Source organism: Elephas maximus, chromosome 7 (genome assembly GCF_024166365.1).
Source record: "Elephas maximus indicus isolate mEleMax1 chromosome 7, mEleMax1 primary haplotype, whole genome shotgun sequence".
NCBI lineage: Eukaryota > Metazoa > Chordata > Mammalia > Proboscidea > Elephantidae > Elephas > Elephas maximus.
This window is the reverse complement of record NC_064825.1, coordinates 44,739,946-44,757,746: the sequence shown is the minus strand read 5'-3', so window position 1 is coordinate 44,757,746 and position 17,801 is coordinate 44,739,946. Positions and strand designations below refer to the sequence as shown.

The 17,801-nt window shown below is 39.7% G+C and overlaps 1 protein-coding gene across 5 annotated transcripts in view; it reads right to left on the bottom strand.

The window, feature by feature from the left end:
- Window positions 1-17,801, bottom strand: part of PAK1 (p21 (RAC1) activated kinase 1) — a 361,730-nt gene that overhangs the window by 197,898 nt on the left and 146,031 nt on the right. For 4 of the 5 annotated variants that reach the window (XM_049889732.1, XM_049889733.1, XM_049889731.1 and 1 more), the window contains 5 exons: window positions 11,796-11,908; window positions 10,034-10,151; window positions 6,133-6,232; window positions 4,895-5,091; window positions 2,246-2,383 (listed from right to left, as the gene is read on the bottom strand). In XM_049889732.1, the coding sequence (XP_049745689.1) occupies window positions 2,246-2,383; window positions 4,895-5,091; window positions 6,133-6,232; window positions 10,034-10,151; window positions 11,796-11,908 (666 nt within the window). The remainder of the gene's footprint in view (window positions 1-2,245; window positions 2,384-4,894; window positions 5,092-6,132; window positions 6,233-10,033; window positions 10,152-11,795; window positions 11,909-17,801) is intronic. The other variant, XM_049889734.1, reaches the window with a different exon arrangement.

Sequence of the window (17,801 nt, the reverse complement as noted above, 5' to 3'; positions counted from 1 at the left end):
GGAAGTTTTTCTTAAATTTAGTAATGAAAAAGCTTTGTCTCTTGAGGATGTGGGTTGTTTCTTCCATCTGATAAAACATACAGGAATTACTAGATTTTCTTTTATGTCCCAGCTACCAGGACACTCAGAACTGAATTTGATGTTTAAGCATAACTATTTAACTCAGATGATTAGCATATTTGATTCTTCTGCCATCCCTTGGTTAGAGGTATATAACTCCGTTTTATTAATCATATACATATACGGTACACACCCACCCCTTCCCTTTCCTAGAAGTTGTTTCATGTTCTCTTTGGACAGTGATAGTCTTTGATGACTACTGAATACAAGAAGTTACTATTACTATAAAAAAATATATATATATATCTTGACTAAATCATGAAGATATTAATTTCAATACATTGTCTTGTATATTTCTGTCCATATATATGTTCTTTCAGGAAAAACAGATATGAAACCTTCATGATTTATGACTCTTAACAGTCATGGTTTTGAATATTTACAATATACAGTAACAAGTTAAAAAATAGTTTTCTCAGGTCACGTGCTTCTACAATTCCCCCTCCGAGTTAAGAAACCAGCATGATCCAACACTCAACTGGGAAGCCTCAGTTTCCTTCTCTGTACAATGAACAAAGTAGACTAGATAAACCCTAAGAGACCCTCCAGTTTTGACTCTCTTTAAGCCTGTAAGTGCAGTGGCCAAGACCTCACACAGTAAGAGCCAAACAGACATGGATTAAAATCCTGGCTCCACCACTTATTGGCTATGCAGTCATGAGAAGGTTACTAAACTCCTGAAACCTTGGTTTCTTCATCTGTAAAAATGGGAATAACAGAACCTTTAATTCACATGACTGTTGTGCAGAATAGAGGAAAAATACATAAAGTACTTAGTGCGTAGAATGCTGTGAAAACAATATATTTCTTCTTATTATAATATGTCAGGAATAAAACTCTAGAGGGCACTAATCTTCAATAACTACACTTCAGTACCTAATTAAGAATGGTATCTTCACCAATCACAGGCTTGGCACAGTATTTGCACATTTTTCAATGCCTAGCATTTCCAGAACACACCTTATGTGATCTTATATTGTACTGTCTGTTATAAAGAGTTTTTAGTTCCATCAGATCCTAGAAACTAACTGGTCACTTGAAAGAATCCAGACCTTATATCTCATAGGTGAGAGCTCTGTAATCAGTAACTCTGATTACGATGACGCTCCAAAGCATGACATTCCACTGAAGGCAAACACTTTAAGCAGTTCTACCCAGTTCAGCAAGTATTTTCTGATTACCTATTCTAGCCCTAGTCAGGCCCTAGCTAGGTATAAGAGGAGGCCCAAGATTAATAAGGTACAGGTTATAACCTAGTGAGAAACACAAAGATGTTCATAACTAACTTTAATGCAGGATAGTGTGGTAGGTCCTGACCCGGCCTGCCTTGCTCAGTCCCCTAGGCCACATGATACAGGGGTAGATCCACTGTGCATGACTACAGACCAATCACGGTCATAAATCTGCATCTGACACTTATTATTAAATCACCAGGGGACAATGCAGTAAAATGACACTAGTAATGTAGTAAGAAATTATAGCTGAAATGTAAATGTTAGATACAAATGATGTGACCTGCTAAAGGCAGTTTTTGCAACCATATAAAGTAATTATGCTTTAATTTCTGGACTATGAAGGTGAGAACATAAGAGGCTTGCTAAACCCCCCACTCAGGACTTCCCAACAATTTGACAGAATCTCACTTCAAGCAAGTAGAATATCATTGCTATTACCTCAGAGAGTCTCTGATGAAGAAACTAGGGAGACGTGAAAAGCCGCACTCACTAACTGTCCTCTAAATTTACATCCTCTGATATGCTTTGCTAAAAATGTAGCTTGTGTTAAGATTTGTGTGTCAGAGAGCTTCTTTTCATCAGGACTCAAACTCTGTCAGACTACTTCAGGCAGAACAAAAGAAGTGCTAAAGAGAGAACCTGGCAAAGTTCAATAGGCGCTCAAAAAGTAGATTTTAGGCTGAGCATTTTCACAGGTTGAGGAAGAGGCTAAGGAAAGAAGGTGAGCAAAGGCACAGGGATGAGGAAGGTTAGGGAACTGGGAATATAGGGTGAGTTCAGGATGTGGTAACAGACAAGCTTTCTTCTATAATAATCAGTACCTTAAAAGGAAAAAAGGTCTGGTGGAGTGATTTCTCAAGGCAAGTGCTTTTCTGCATAGAAACAATTACCTGTAGTAGCTCTTTTGCTGAACCTCTCTTCTCCACGTCCATTTCAAGACAGCGGTTCAGAAAGTCCCGGAAGATAGCTGACAGCTTCTCTGGGTTCTGAAGCTCTGGGGTCCCATTGGTGGCAATGAGGTACAAGGCCTGGCAATAAAAATGGAGAATGGCTGTTATGGATTGAATTGTGTCCTGCAAAAATATGTGTTCCAAATCCTAACCCCTATATCTGTTGTGATAATCCTATTTGAGGATGGGTTTTCTCTGTTATACTAATGATACAGGACTGTTGTAGGGTGTGTCTTAAATCAATCTCTTTTAAGATATACAAGAGGATTAAACAAGCAAGCAAGAGAAGCAGAGATGGGGAAGACAACCAAAGGAAGATCGCCCAGGAGCAGAAGCTCAAAGAGACAAGGACCTTCCTCCAGAGCCCACAGAGAAAGAACACCTTCCCTTAGAGCTAGCGCTCTAAAGTGTGAGAAAATTAATTTCTTCTTGTTTAAGGCACCCATTTGTGCTAGTTCTGTGATAGCAGCACTAGATACCTAAGACAGGTCTAAAGATGGACAGCTGCAGGAAGGACTAAGAGAAAGAGGGAGATCCAAAAACTGTTTCTTAAATGCAATTATTGGGACCTTTTTTTAATGGTCAGGTGAAAAAAGTGAGGCAGAGAGAGACAGAAGCCGGAGCCCCAGATCAGCCAAAGCACAACTTCTTAAGTGCCTAGTCTCTTGCCCAGGGCCCCAAGCTAACCAGACAGGCTTTACTCCTGGACGAGTTAGCTATTTGAGGGTCACAGCACTAGACAGACCAGAGGCCTCAGAGTGAGGTTTACCACCAACTGTCACTACAAATTCTGACTGTGTAATAATGCAAGGGGGTCTGTTTCTCTGGCAAAGTGCAGCAAAGATGGTTGGTTGTGACATAGATAGGAAGCCAGTCTTATCTACCTGCAGGCTTTCAGGTAAGGAGAAAAGTTCTTAGAGATTAATCTTGTTAGTTTCCATACCTTGTCCAGATAATTAAAATTTCCTGGTAAAAGGTTAAGTGCCATCAACTACTAGCTATGGAAGTCATGTATGTTAACGGTTGATAACACAGAATTTAGTGTCAGGAAATCCTGAATTTGATCCAACCTCTCTCATCTACTCCAAGACCTCATTCCTGCAGTTGACACTTCTCTCTTATACCCCCCTTCACTGAATCATCAGAATACAAACATGCTGTGATAACATCATCTTTTTAATAAAACCTTCTAGTCCACATCCACTTCAAGATATTGTTCCATTTCTGTTCTTATTTATCACCAAAACTCTCTCCTTTCCTCTCTCTATGCCATTCCACTTCCTGTTCTCCCACTCTTGTGAATTTATTCTAATTAGGCTTTCATCCCTATCATTCTACTGATACTGATTCCCAAAGTCATCAATAACCTCCACATAAGCAACACTGGCAGATCCAAGGTTGATTTCTCATTCTCATCTTACTCAATCTATGGGTTACATTTAACACAACAATCAACCCTTCTTCTGGAAATACGTTGTTCACTTGGCCCCCAGGACACACTTCTCTCAGTTCTCATCTACTAGGAAGGCCACTGCTTCTTGGTTTACTTTGCTAGCTCTTCATCTCTCCAACCTGTAAACACTGGAGCTACCCCAGAGTTCACTACTAAAATTTCTTTTCTTCTTAAACTGCACTCATTCCCTACTTGAGTGATTTCATCTAGTTCTGATTTTAAATAACAACTATATACTCTCTATTAATAAATTTGTATTTATACTCCTGACCTCTTCCTCTTGAATTCCAGACGCATTTGCCCAAACTCAGCATTTCCACTTGGATGTCTAATAAACTTTTCAAATTAACACATTCGAAACCAGCTCCTTATTACCACATCTATCCTGGTCTGCCACATGTCAGTAATTGGCAAATCAATTTTTTCAGTAATTCAGGCCCAAAATCTTGTAATCATTGTTGATTCCTCTCTTTCTAATACTATTTCATTGTGTCACTTGTACTTTCAAGATATTTCCTGTGTCCAAACACTTCTCACTTTTACTCCTACCCATCTAGTCCAAGCTACCACTCTTACCTGAACTATTACAACAGTCTTTCTCCATAAAAGCAGCCTAAATGATCTTTTTAAAAACAAATCATACTACTCCTCAGCTCAAAACCTTCCAGTGGCTTCCCATCTCTGGTAGAGTAAAAGCCAAGTCCCCACAAGTCTTACTTGATCTGACCCCTGCTAGTTCTCTGACCAGTCTACTGCTCTCCTTATTCCTCACTCACTTCAGGGACACTGGTCTCTTTGGTGTTCCCCAGAACATAGGAAGCATGTTCCCAAATCAAGTTCTTTGCATTCTTCATACCTGGAAAGCTCTTATCACCAGAATAATCTCATGGCTTGCTCCTTTACTTCTTCAAGTTTTTGCTCAAATAACCTAAAAGAGAGGACTTCCCTCTGTACCCATATAAAATAGCATACCTCTCCCCTCTCCCATTACTCTTTTAACCCCTTTACTTTGCATTTTTCTCATAGTACTTGTACCTAGTTTTACCTAGAAACTCATAGTAATCCCAACTGAGTATTATTTCCTGGGACCAGAGACAACGACCTAGACATCTTGAAATAGGATCAGTAACACTCACTCTCAGAGGGTTTTCATTGAGATATGGGGGCTCCCCTTCAATCATTTCAATGGCCATGATGCCCAAGGACCAGATGTCAACCTTGGGCCCATAGGCCTTTCGCGTCACAACCTCTGGTGCCATCCAGTATGGGGTTCCCACCATGGTGCTCCGTTTGCTCTGCTCTGGGGTGATCTGGGCACAGAATCCAAAATCAGCTAGATAAGGAAAATAAAAGAAGGAAAGGATTTACATTTAGCATACTCCTTAGTAAGTGTTAACTTTCTGCCTACCCCTTGGTGTCAAGCTCTGCCCGGCCACCAGCCACTGCAATCCCTGATCTCTTCAAAGCTGGAATCACTTTACGTCCATCTACCAGACCAGCTCCTAGCTTGTCCCTTATCCAACCCTAAAGAGTAGCAGGAGGAATATAAGAAATAACATCTCTGTCCTCCGACCTCTCCTCAAACTAGAAGGACTAGGCATCAAAATCCAAGCTGCCCATTTTGGCCTTGATCACTTGGTCTAATTCTGTTTTGTTCTTGGAAGTCATTCTCATGTCTCAGAATCTGGTAATGAGGTCCTTGCCTTATTCTCTAGACATAAGTCCCTGGCTTAAATCCTAATCACCTATGATAGGCAAGACCTTACTTTATCAGTTCCTCAACCTGTACCTAATGGCCTTTCACAAGCTGCCCATCCACCTGTGATACAGCCTGTTTGTCTGGCCTACTGGTTCTTATACCTTTGAAAAAATGTTCTGCCTACAGCTCATTTACATTATATTGCAATTCTATGTTTATTTAAGTTATGCGGTCTTTGATAGAAAGAACTATGTCCTCTTACTCATCTTTGTATTCCCAGGGGGTCTGGCATATAAAAGACATTCAATGATAATTTGCTGAATAATGACTGAATGAAAGTATGTACCCTAAACTGTTTTTTTGTATTATCTATTACACGTCTCCTATCCTAGACTGAGAACTCCTCGAAGGCAGACAACATGTACCCTCAATGCCCATCAGAGGACCCAGCACATACTAGGCATTCAGCAAATTATTTTTCGCTGAAAGTATAAAGGAATGAAAAAGAAATGAAATGACATTCTATGACAGAGTAGTATAAAGAATCTGCATATCCCAGGAAATAAAGACCCACTGATGAGTCTTATAGCTACAATTATATAATAATTTCCACCCCACAGGGGACAGGATCCCACAGGAAAAAGAAGTACTATCACTCCTAAGACTCCTACTCACTTAGCTTGACAGAGCCATCCATTCCCAACAGGATGTTGTCACTCTTGATGTCTCTGTGAATGACCTGGTTCGAATGTAGAAACTCCAGGGCCTGCAGGCACTATTGAAGTGGTGTGGGCAGAGGGAGAAAGAAAAGACATACAATACAGGAGAATTATAGAAAATCAACTAATCTAACCTTCTCTTTTCAAGATAAAATGAGGCCCCAATGAGTTAAAGGAGTTGCCCCAAACAAGTGGCAGAGCTAAGTCTAGAACCAAGTCTCCTGACTACGCATTTTCATGATGCTCCCTGTTGTTCTCTTTCCCATTACAATGGTTTTGTTTACATGAAGGAGTCCCTCGAATGTATTTACTTCAGTGTTTTACAGAACATTAGGTCCTTGATTAAAAAAAAAAAAAAAAAACCTGAGGTCCAAGAAAAATTACTGAAGAAGAATGGGAAGGATTTTGTAATGAGAGAACTAGAGGAAAAGGATGAATAAGAGTCATATGGAAGTGATATTATTAGAAGCAGTGAAGTTAGGGGGACAATCTTGTTTTGGTAAGGAGATATTTTGGACTCTTCTGGAAATGTTGAATTTGACATAGCATAGGGTCACTATGAATTGGAATCAACTCAATGGCACCGGGTTTGGTTTTTGGCTTTATAGAACACTGACAGACAAATGTCCAGTAGGCAACTGAATATATCTTAAGTTCTGTACAGAGGTCTGAACTTGAGATAAACATTTACAAGTCATTTGAGAAGAGGTTCTTTTTTTTTTTTTAAGTTATTGGAATGCTTGAAAATGACAAAAAACAGAGAAGAGGATAAAGAAAAGAACCTTGGAAAACACCTATATTTAGCAGGCAGAATGAGTAACAAGGAGACAAAATGATACAGTTAAAATGCCTAGTTATATCACTACCTGACTAACCATATCATTCTAGACAAATCACTTACTCTCTCTAGGCTACTGATTTCCTATTTGTAAAATATGGGGATCGGATGATATAATCTCAGGTTTTCAACTGAATCCAATGGTTCGAAACTTCAATCAATTGAAAAACACGAAAGATGCAAACCAACAGGAAAATTCTATGTCAGTGGTCTTAATACTTTACTTTCTAAGAACTATCAATAGCTAAATTTGGAACAAACTTCATGTGGAGAGACTAATTAGGAAAAGAATGTCTAATAAGACTTCTTAGAGGGGTGATAATAAAAAAAGGCTGAGAAACACTATATTACTGGTAGGGCAAAGAAAAGAAGTCAGGTCTCCTAAAAATGCAAGTCCTTTGTTAATGCCATTAACCTACCTGTGTGCTCTCTACATCCCAAGGTTCTTAATGCAAAGGTGACCATACTTTCTAGGACAGTATTTATTTCACGGGTTCTTATTTTCTCCTAACATTAAATATACAACTTCGTAATTTCATCTATATGCCTCTAGATCTTACATCATCACACCCCACCCCTCTATTATACTTATCCTCACAAAATTCTGAACCTCACCTAAATGTCTACTCTTTTCAATTATTGGGTCATTGGGAAATCCTAGTCTCTCATCAGCAAACATCCAGTGTCCTCAGCTGCTCTTAATATTCCTTTCATCTTCTTGCTGTAATGAAAACTTGACTGTCCACTGAGGACACTGCTTCTCATGGAGCCCTTGTGGAGTTTTTTTTTTTTTTTTTTTTCCATTTTCTTTTTTTTTCTCTTACATACATCAGCATATTACAGACCCTAGATATTAAACAGCAATGAGGAGAAACAACGATAGTATTTTAAGTTTGTTCTCTATTTCTTTTGCTTGGAAATATTTTACCCTAGATTTTTGCTTGGGTTGCTTTTTTCACATCATTCAGATCTTCACTGGAATCTAAGGTGAGACTTTCCCTGACTAACCTGTCTAAAATAGTATTGTATTTTAATGCAAATAATCGCACCTTCCACATTTGTTTGCCAACACCCTCCCACCGCCCTGCACGAGGTATTTTCGTTAGTTTATTATGCTAAATTTTTTACAGCAACATGTACAAAAAATTAGCACAGCTGTGCTTATGAAAACACAGGGGAGGCGCAGTTGGCAAACAGATGTAGAAAGCATGCATTATTTGCATAAAAATAAGTACCTCCTATGTCACTATCTTCTTACTCTTGTTTATTTTCTTTGTAACACCAAAATACAACAGGAGCGCAGAATAAAAATGATTAAAAAATATATATCCAGCAACTATAAAGAATAGTGTTGAGTTCATGAAACATCTTACATAACATGGATGAATCTGGAGGATACGCTGAGTGAAATAACTCAATCACAAAAGGATTGTATGGTCTTACTTTTATAAAACGTCAAGAATAGGTACACACACAGAAAGCAATGTCTTTGGATGTTTACCAGGGATGGGAGGGGAGGGAGGGGAACCACTTGCTAGATAGTAGACACCAGTTATTTCTGGTTTTGAGAAAAGCAATACACAATATGGGAGAAGTCAACACAACTTGACCAAGGTATATGAAGACACTAAGAGGTATACAAGAATAAAAGACAATTACGGTAAATGTTATAACATACAGGTTTGCAACAACAGTAATAACCAAAACATATGTGTGTGTTTACAGAGATATGTATGTATGCTTTATGTATAAAGGAAAGTATATATGAGTATACTCACGTGTATATATAGGTATATTTTTAGGCATAAGCATATACATATTTGTGTGTGCTACATACATATTCATATATATAAAACACATGGGGGCACAGCTATGGAGATTTCCTAGACACATCCAAACACCCTGTGGGATTGATTTACTGGGTTCAAGGGCTTGGGACCATAGCCTCGTAGGACAACTCAGTCAAATGGTATAACATAGTTCATAAAGATAATGTTCTACCTAGTTTGGTGAGTAGCATCTAGGGTCTTAAAAGGTTACAAGAGGGCATCTAAGATACAACTATTGGTCTCTTCCTGTCTGGAGCAAAAGAGAATAAAGGAAACCAAAGACTCAGAGAAGAAACTAGTCCACAGCACTAAAAGACCACATGAACCACAGCCTCTCCTAACCTGAGACCAGAAGAACTACCAATTGCTTAGTGACCAGGGGCACTACAGAAGGTCTCAAATAGAATGGGAGAAAAATGTAGAACAAAACTCAAATTCCTAAAAAAGACCAGACTTACTGGACTGAAGAGACGAGAGGAAACCTGAGACTTTCACCCTAAGACACCCTTGGAACTTAAGCGTCTCCCAGAGGTCCCTTTCAGCCAAATCATAGATTGGCTTGTAAAATAAACACTATCACCTGTGAGGAATGTGTTCCCTTAAACAATCAACCACAGGAGACCAAATGGTCAACATTTACCCAAAAGCAATGATAAAAAGGAAGAAAGGGCAGGGAAGCTAGATCAATGGAAACAGAACGGAAATAATGAGAATGCTGACATTGTAAGAATTATAACCAGTGTAACTGAACAATCTGTATAAAAATTGTTAAATGAGAACCTAATTTGCTATGTAAACTTTCACCTAAAGCACAATAAGATGTTTACCCAAAAAAAAAAAAGTATATATATATCCATAGCAAAGACATAAAGGAAAATACTACAAAACGTTTACAGCAGTTACCTTTATAGGTTGAAGTTATGAATGATACTTTTATAATCCTTTTTGGTACTTAACTAATTTTTCTTCAGTGGGTATAAATTTTATAATCAGAATAAAGTTATCATTAAAGAAAAATATCATGATGACAGAAACTATGAAACACAGGTATAAAAAGAGAAGATGGAAGAGTCACTAATTTCTCCCACCTCCACACTGCCCAGGCTAAGATCCCATTAGGTGTGGGAATTTCAGGGGACATGGATATGGAGGCCACTTCCTGTCTGAGGCTGCTTGGTCCTTGGCCTTACCTCACGGCAGACAGCTGCAATCTGGCCTTCATCCATGCAGGTTTCTGTCACTACATCTGTCAGAGAGCCTCCAGCCAAGTATTCCATGACAACCCATAGCTCATCTCCCACGAGGTAACTGCAGAAGTACAGATAAAGGGTGAGAAGGAACAATCAGGGTACACTGAGACACTGCTTTGGGTTTCGAAGGCTAAGCACGTGCACGGAGTGAACCTGCATCTCAGTCAGCTGTGGAAGAGTCTAGGGTTCTTTAGCCTGGAGAAAAGCAGAACCTGGGGGACAGATCACTAACTTTAAAACTCTAAAGAATTTCTCCTGGAGAAAACAAAGCAGACATGTTCTGTGAGGCCTCAAAAGACAGAACTAAGATCGCTAGGTTGAAGATAGAAAAAAACTAGAGCTCATCACAACATAAAAAAAATACTTTCTAAAGTTAGAAAGATTGGAAATAAAGTAGGTTGCTTTGTGAGAAGGCACGATTCTCACATCTCTAAAAACATCCAAGTAGCCCGCTGCCATCACATCAATTCTGACTCACCCCAGTAGAAAGCACCCAAATATTGGACAAAAATGCTTTGGTCAAAAGGGCTTGGGATTTAAAGCCCATGTTACCAATACTCAGGAGAGTTACTGAACTTCCCTAGGAGTGCTAACTAGATCTGAGATTCACAAATGCAAGTACTGAGTCTTATTCAAGACTCTATCCCAGAATCCTACAAAGTAGACACCAATATTTACTGAATAAATGAATGAGTAAAGTAAAAGATAATTATAAATATTAAATGTGAAAAAAGGTTATAAAAGCCCTTTAAAATCTGTAAAGTATTAGACACATATCATTATGCTGACAATGAGTTTCACTTTGAGCGTCACTGTTTCAAGAAATGGAATGAATTCAGCAAGGGCTGCAGATATGCCAAGGGCTACCATTTAGCGATATATCCCTGGATAGACTATGGGGCCAATATGAGTTAGATTCCCTAGGTTCACTCAGAGGTTGGATCACTCAGCCCTCTTATATGATAAAGAAAAGGTCACATAGCCTGTCTGATCAATGTTTCCTCAGCTGTAGAATAGGACAAATAAAAATAAGGCTAGCTCACTGCCCTATAAACTCTAGGTTGAAATACTAAAGATAGGATTTAATGAAGAGAATAAAAAGTTCTACAGTTCTTGTTTAATACAAGCTCCTGTAAAAAATGACCAGATATTTTAGTTGACCACAAACTTACTAGAAGACACCAATGAAAGAGGCTTGCTAAAAAAACAAAATAAATACCTAATGAAATCATTATTTTATGTTAAATTTACAATAAAGATGGAGCCCCACTCTTCCCATACTGGTCATATCTCAAATGAAGCATCTAGTATGAGCATCATACTTTCAAAGCATACAAACAAACTAGGAATTATTCAGGAAGGTGAACAGAATAAGGAAAGATTCGGGATGAAAAACAATTTGAGGATCTAGAGCTTAGACTCAGGCAGATGAGCTGAGGGACATCCCTGAGATAGAAAAACAAACAATATTAGGACCAGCTGTTAGAAGCTACACGGTGGTAGACTTCAGTCTAACCCAGGAGGATCTTCCGGCAATCAGATATGTCCAGCAGTACGCAGGGTCAGAGGCAGAGAGCTGAGAAGCACAGAAGACTTTTAAATGGAGGCAATTGTGAGTGTTGGTATCGCCCTCTCCTCTAATAGCTCTACCACCCACCAGTCCCAAAGGCTCTATCCCTCTGAAGAGGCCCACATGCCATACCTGTCCAAGTAGTTCACAATATTTGGGTTCTTGTTTTCCCTCATGACCAGGATCTCATTAATAATCAGCTCTTTCTTCGGCTGTTGCTGAAGGTTCATCTGCTTAATGGCCACCTGAAATCAGAGTACAGACAACTTGCAACCACAGTCATTCAATGTTTACTGAGCACTACTATCTACCAGACCTCACGCACTGATGAATAACATACAGTCTTAGTCCTTCCTTGAGGAATTCACGATTTATAATCGTAGACCAGTGGTTCTCAAAATGAGATCATCAACATTATCTGGGAACTTGTTGAAAATGAAAATTCTCAGCCCTACCCCAAAACTACTGAGCCAGAAACTCTGTGTTTTAATAAGCACTCCAGGCGATTCTGACACACACCAAAATTTGAAATCAAACCTTGATATAGAAAAAGACTTTTTAAATATCACAATATAAAAGCGGTGCTATAACAGAAGTTCACACAAAATGCTACAGAAACACAATATTGCGCAAAAACTGTTAATCTGGCAACCTAGGGAGGTTTCAGAGAGGTGGAAGAGACTTTTTTAACTTGGTGTGGAAAGAAAAATCAGAGTTGACCAGGTTAAGGGGGAAGAGATTCCTAATGTTTATCTATGAAGATCTTGATAGACTTTTTTTGTCTACAGCAATTAAACAAGTTTCCATATAAGTATTCAAAATACCTTACCAAATATAAGGTATACTTTAGTTTCCAAGGCACTTTTGCAGCCATTTCTATGTGTTAGGTACTATGTAAATTGTTCTCAAATTTGTTATTTAATCCTCACAGACACCTTATGAGTTAAGCACTACTATTTATCCCCTCTCGGCAGATGAGGGAATTGTTATTCAGAAAATATATGTGACTCGCTCACAGAGCTATTAAATAGCAAGTCAAGATTAGAACCCACAGAAGTGATGCCACTTTCTCATTTATTCTGCAGTGGCCAGACTGATCTTCCTTACCACACACATTCGATCACACTCTCTCCTGTTCAAAAATATAAATGGCTCTTGGTTGCCTACAGACGGTCTTCAGCCTGACTAGAAAAATTCTCATGATCTGGCCCCATCCTTATTTCCCACTGTATTCCTGTATACATTCGTTGCTCTGCCTACAACCTAGTCTCCCCGACTTCGTTCAAAATCTTCTCTCCATGTGGAACATCTCATGCCATTTCTACATGTTCAAAAGCTATTTATGCTTTATATCAGGCCGAAAAAACCTCATTCTCCCTATCCGATATGCCTTTTCCCTTCCTTAAAACTCTGTAAGATACTATTTATACCTCTCTTAATGCTACCTTGTATGATGATTAGTTAGGGGTGTGCGTGTTGTATACATATATACACATACACACATATGCGTGAAAGTTATTCTGAAAGCTCTAGTACCAAGCACAGGGCCTGACACACAGTTGGTGTTAAATAGATGTTTGTGGTAAGGAAGGTTGAAAGGACAATTCCATGGGTTGGTAAGCACTTTGTTTTTAAAGCATACAACACATTAGCAAACAGGCTACTCTATCCCACAAGAGATTTTAAATTATTTGCTAAATGTTTACTTCCTAGAGATATTTTCCCCTTTTCCTGCTTACTAGACAAGAATGTGAACATCTAATAATTCAAAACAAAAAATCCAAACCTATTGCCATTGAGTCGATTCTAACTCATAGCGACCCTACAGGACACAGTATAACTGCTACATTTTTCTCCCACAGATGGGCTGGTGGGTTTGAACCACTGGCCACTCGGGTAGCAGCCAAAGTGTGAACTAAATTAGGTCTTTCCAGAGGCAAGGATGAATAATTCAAATTTTTATGGGGAAAAAACCCTATTATTTCAAGTATGGGCGGTCTTATGCAGAGACCCAGTTAATCATTAAGAATAGAAATGATATTTTTAAAAAGATTCTGACCACCTCCATTCCCTAGGAGGAGGAAAAAAATGCTTTGGAGTTGGGTCTCCAATCAGGTCAGGCTTCTGGCCTGGCTGCAGCTTTCTGTAACAGCTGAGGATTAGCTTCTTCTAATGTCTGAAAAGCAACAGTTGATCTAAAGATATATTAAACCCTTAAGACACATATTAAGGGCTGGAACCAGAGGGGTGCCTTTGGGGTTCCTCAGGCAGTTCCTTCTGGAGGATGGAGCAGTGCCTATGAACCTCACCGTGGTCACTGCTGGCAGCAACAAAGGAGAATAAAAAAGGTAGGCAGGCAGAGTCCTTACGTGGAGGCTGTAGCAGGACACTAGGACAAAGCTATTCTTTTCTATAGCTACCGACTTACTATGGGCCAGGCTAAATATCCTTCACCTATCACACTCCAAGGAGGCCTGGTGGTGCAGTGGTTATGTGCTCACCTGCTAACCAAAATGTTGGTGATTCGGTATCCACCAGCGGCTCCACAGAAGAAAGATGTGGCAATCTACTTCCTTAAAGATTACAGCTTTAGAAACCCTATGGAGCAGTTCTACTCTGTCCTGTAGGGTCACTATGAGTTGGAATAGACTCGATGGCAATGGGGTTTGGTTTATCATACCCACATATTGGGGCCAGGAGACAATACTCTTAGAAAAGAAAAAGAACAGGCCTTGAGGCTCTGAGTACCGGTGCTCTGGGCCTGACTCTCTTAAACTCACTAACCTTGACCAATCACAAGTTCTCTGAGCCTCAGTCTCTTCATTAATACATTTAAGATAATAATCTCAACTCCAACGCCCCTGTTCACAGGGTTGTTTTGAGGACTAAATGAGATAGTGGCCAGTGTATTAGTCATACACAAATAAGACATTTAACTAATAAAGTAAGACAATGAAAACGCTAATCACAGTAACAACAGCATTTCATGAACATCTGACGCAAAGCAGCGAGAATGACAACAACAGTAACAGCAATGACGGCAAAAACCAACACTCTCCCACCACTGTTTACTGAGTGCCCACTCTCTACGAGCCACCGTGCTAGATGTGGTACTTCCGTTATCTCAGCAAAAACTAACAACTGTGTAAAGTAGAAATATCATTATACACATTTTTAGGTAGGAAAGTTGAGGCTAAGATTCACAAATAAATTGCCCAAGGTCATAATCAATGAGTAACCCACAGGTCCATATGACTGCAAAGCCTATTCTCTTTCTATATACTTTCTCTATAAAGAGAGGCTTGATAAACAATTGTTGGGTCTATAATAGGAAGAATTCCCAGCACTAACATGCTAGTCTTCCTATATGCGCTCCTCTTCCCCAGGGGGATAACCCCCAATAAGCACTCACTCACAAAGACTGTGAACATCCCATCAGCTCCACCAAAGATTTATATTCCCTGGGGCAGGAAAAGAGGCCTTCCTGACCACACTGCACTAGCCACTCTAATGGACTTGCTTCCATTCATAGTTTTGTAACCACAAGGCAAGTACACAGTGAAGACAAGTTTCCCCTTCCTGCGTCCAGCTTCTCACGTACACAACCTCCAGGCCTTCCAGGAATCACCAGCCTATCTCCCATCGAGGACTATCAGGTTCAAGAGGCCAGAAATATGACGAGAAGGGGCCCTAGTGCCTAACCTCAGCTCTGCTGTGGCCTCACAGCCCAGAAGGCATGGGATTAGGAGTCAGAAGATTCTAAACCAGTCTCCGCTAACTGCTGGTAGCACAACCCTGTAGAAAAGTTATTTAAACTCCTTGAGCCTCAAATTCCTCACTGGTAAAAAAATAAATAAATAATATCACCTAACTCTTTTTAGGTTCTTTTTAGGATTGGTACAACCTCCTCTCTATCTCTGTCTCCAATTCTCCACCTGTAACACTGGCATGATAATACTATCCTGTTTTCCTCACCATTATTTTCACTTTAAGGCCAGTTCCTATCAGCACTGCAAGACTTTTATATAAACATAATGGAAATTATGGCCTCTTACATTTATAATGCCTAGGAAGAAAGCCCTGGTAATCTACTTCTGAAAATTAGCCAGCAAAAACCTTATGGGTCACAACGTAACACTGTCTGACTTGCTTGCTAAAGATACATCATCAAGAGGCTCAATCACTGGAGGAGGACATCATGTTTGGTGAAGTAGCTGGCCAGTGAGGGTGACAGAGACCCTCAGTGAGATGAACTAGCACACTGCCTGCAAAGGTGGACTCAAACATGCCAGGATTATGAGAATGAAGCAGGACCTAGCAACATTTCGTACTGTTGTACATAAGATCGCCATGAGTCAGAGCTGACTCGACAGCAGCTATCTATCTCTCTATCTAAATGTATATATGATTTTAAAGTCTGAGTGCTTGCATAGGACTGACTGAATCTTTCACATAGTTCTTAGCACAAGGAGTGGTATAAAGCAAACGCTCAGTAATTCTTTATGGAATGAATAAATACATACGAATAAATACGTAATTCTTAAAGTTTATGAAATATTTTCACATACATTGCTTTATTGTATTCTTCTAAAACTTTTGTACAGCATATATTATCACATACTTTTTTTACAATTTTTATTGTGCTTTAAGTGGAAGTTTACAAATCAAGTCAGTATCTCATACAAAAATTTATATACACCTTGCTATATACACCCCTAGTTGCTCCCCCCTAATGAAACAACACAGTCCTTCCCTCCACCCTCTATTTCTGTGTCCATTCAGCCAGCTTCTGGCCCCCTCTGCCTTCTCATCTCCCTTCCGGACAGGAGCTGCCCACACAGTCTCACGTGTCTACTTGATCCAAGTAGCTCACTCCTCGTCAGTATCATTTTCTATCCCAGAGTCCAGTCCCATCACTGTCTGAAGAGTTGGCTTTGGGAATGGTGCCTGTCTTGGGTTAACAGAGGGTCTGGGGACCATGACCTCCAGGGTCCTTCTAGTCTCAGTCACACCATTAAGTGTGGTCTTTTTACAAGAATTTGAGATCTGCATCCCACTGCTCTCCTACTCCCTCAGGGGTTCTCTGTTGTGTTTCCTGCCAGGGCAGTCATCGGTTATAGCCAGTCACCATCTAGTTCTTCTGGTCTCAGATTGATTATCACGTACGTTTTATAAATAAAATTCAGGCTCAGAGAGGTCAAAAGACTTGCTAAAGGTAAGCATTTAGGTCTTTGGATTTCCACCTCAAGGAACAATTAACAAATTCTTATGGTAGTGTAGTGGTAAGTGCCATGGATACTAACCAAAAGGTCAGCAGTTCGAATCCACCAGCCACTCCTTGGAAATTCTGTGGGGCAGCCCCGCTCTATCCCATAGCATCGCTACGAGTTGGAATTGACTCGACAGCAATGGGTTTGGTTTGGTAACCATATGGTGATTTTTTTAAAAAGTTGATTTGCCCTAGGTAGAGCTTCAATATTTGGCTAGAAACTTGTAAAAGACAAGAGCATGGTGAAATATGTGCTATCCCTATTAACCATGACTTCTCTAGTATACCAGGGGGTTTGCTGTGGTTCCTAGCAGCTTCTCTCTATTTTCACTAGGAGAGGAGATGCCTCTCTCAACCTGATACTCTTTGAACTGAGGACTACCCCTGAGGCAACTATATCCACAGACCGCCTGCCAACATTCCTGCACTGCAAACAGACAAAGTAGAATGCAAGGAAACCCAAAATGCTGTATATTCCCTTCATAGATTCCTTCTATTAAAGACAAGATCATGGGTCAGACAGCCAAACCAGTAAGGCCAAAGTTCTCCTGGCTTAACAAAATGAGAGGACTAAAGAGTTGACTCCAAATAAACAAGGCCTTCAATGCCTAATGGAATCCTGGGCAAAGGATAATGGAGGTCTACTAGTTTGGGAGTCAGGAGACATAGGTTTAAATCTTTCATTTCTATATTTCTCTCCCAAGCACCAAACTCGGGTAAACAATTGCCCACTGGGCACTTTCAAAAGAAAGTCTCTCAGGCAATATCCAATTTCTTCATACAGTCTGGGTATACCTCCACCTTTTTTCCTTCTCCTTGGATAGTATCACTCACTTGTGAACCACTCTCACATTCAGTTAATCACCAAA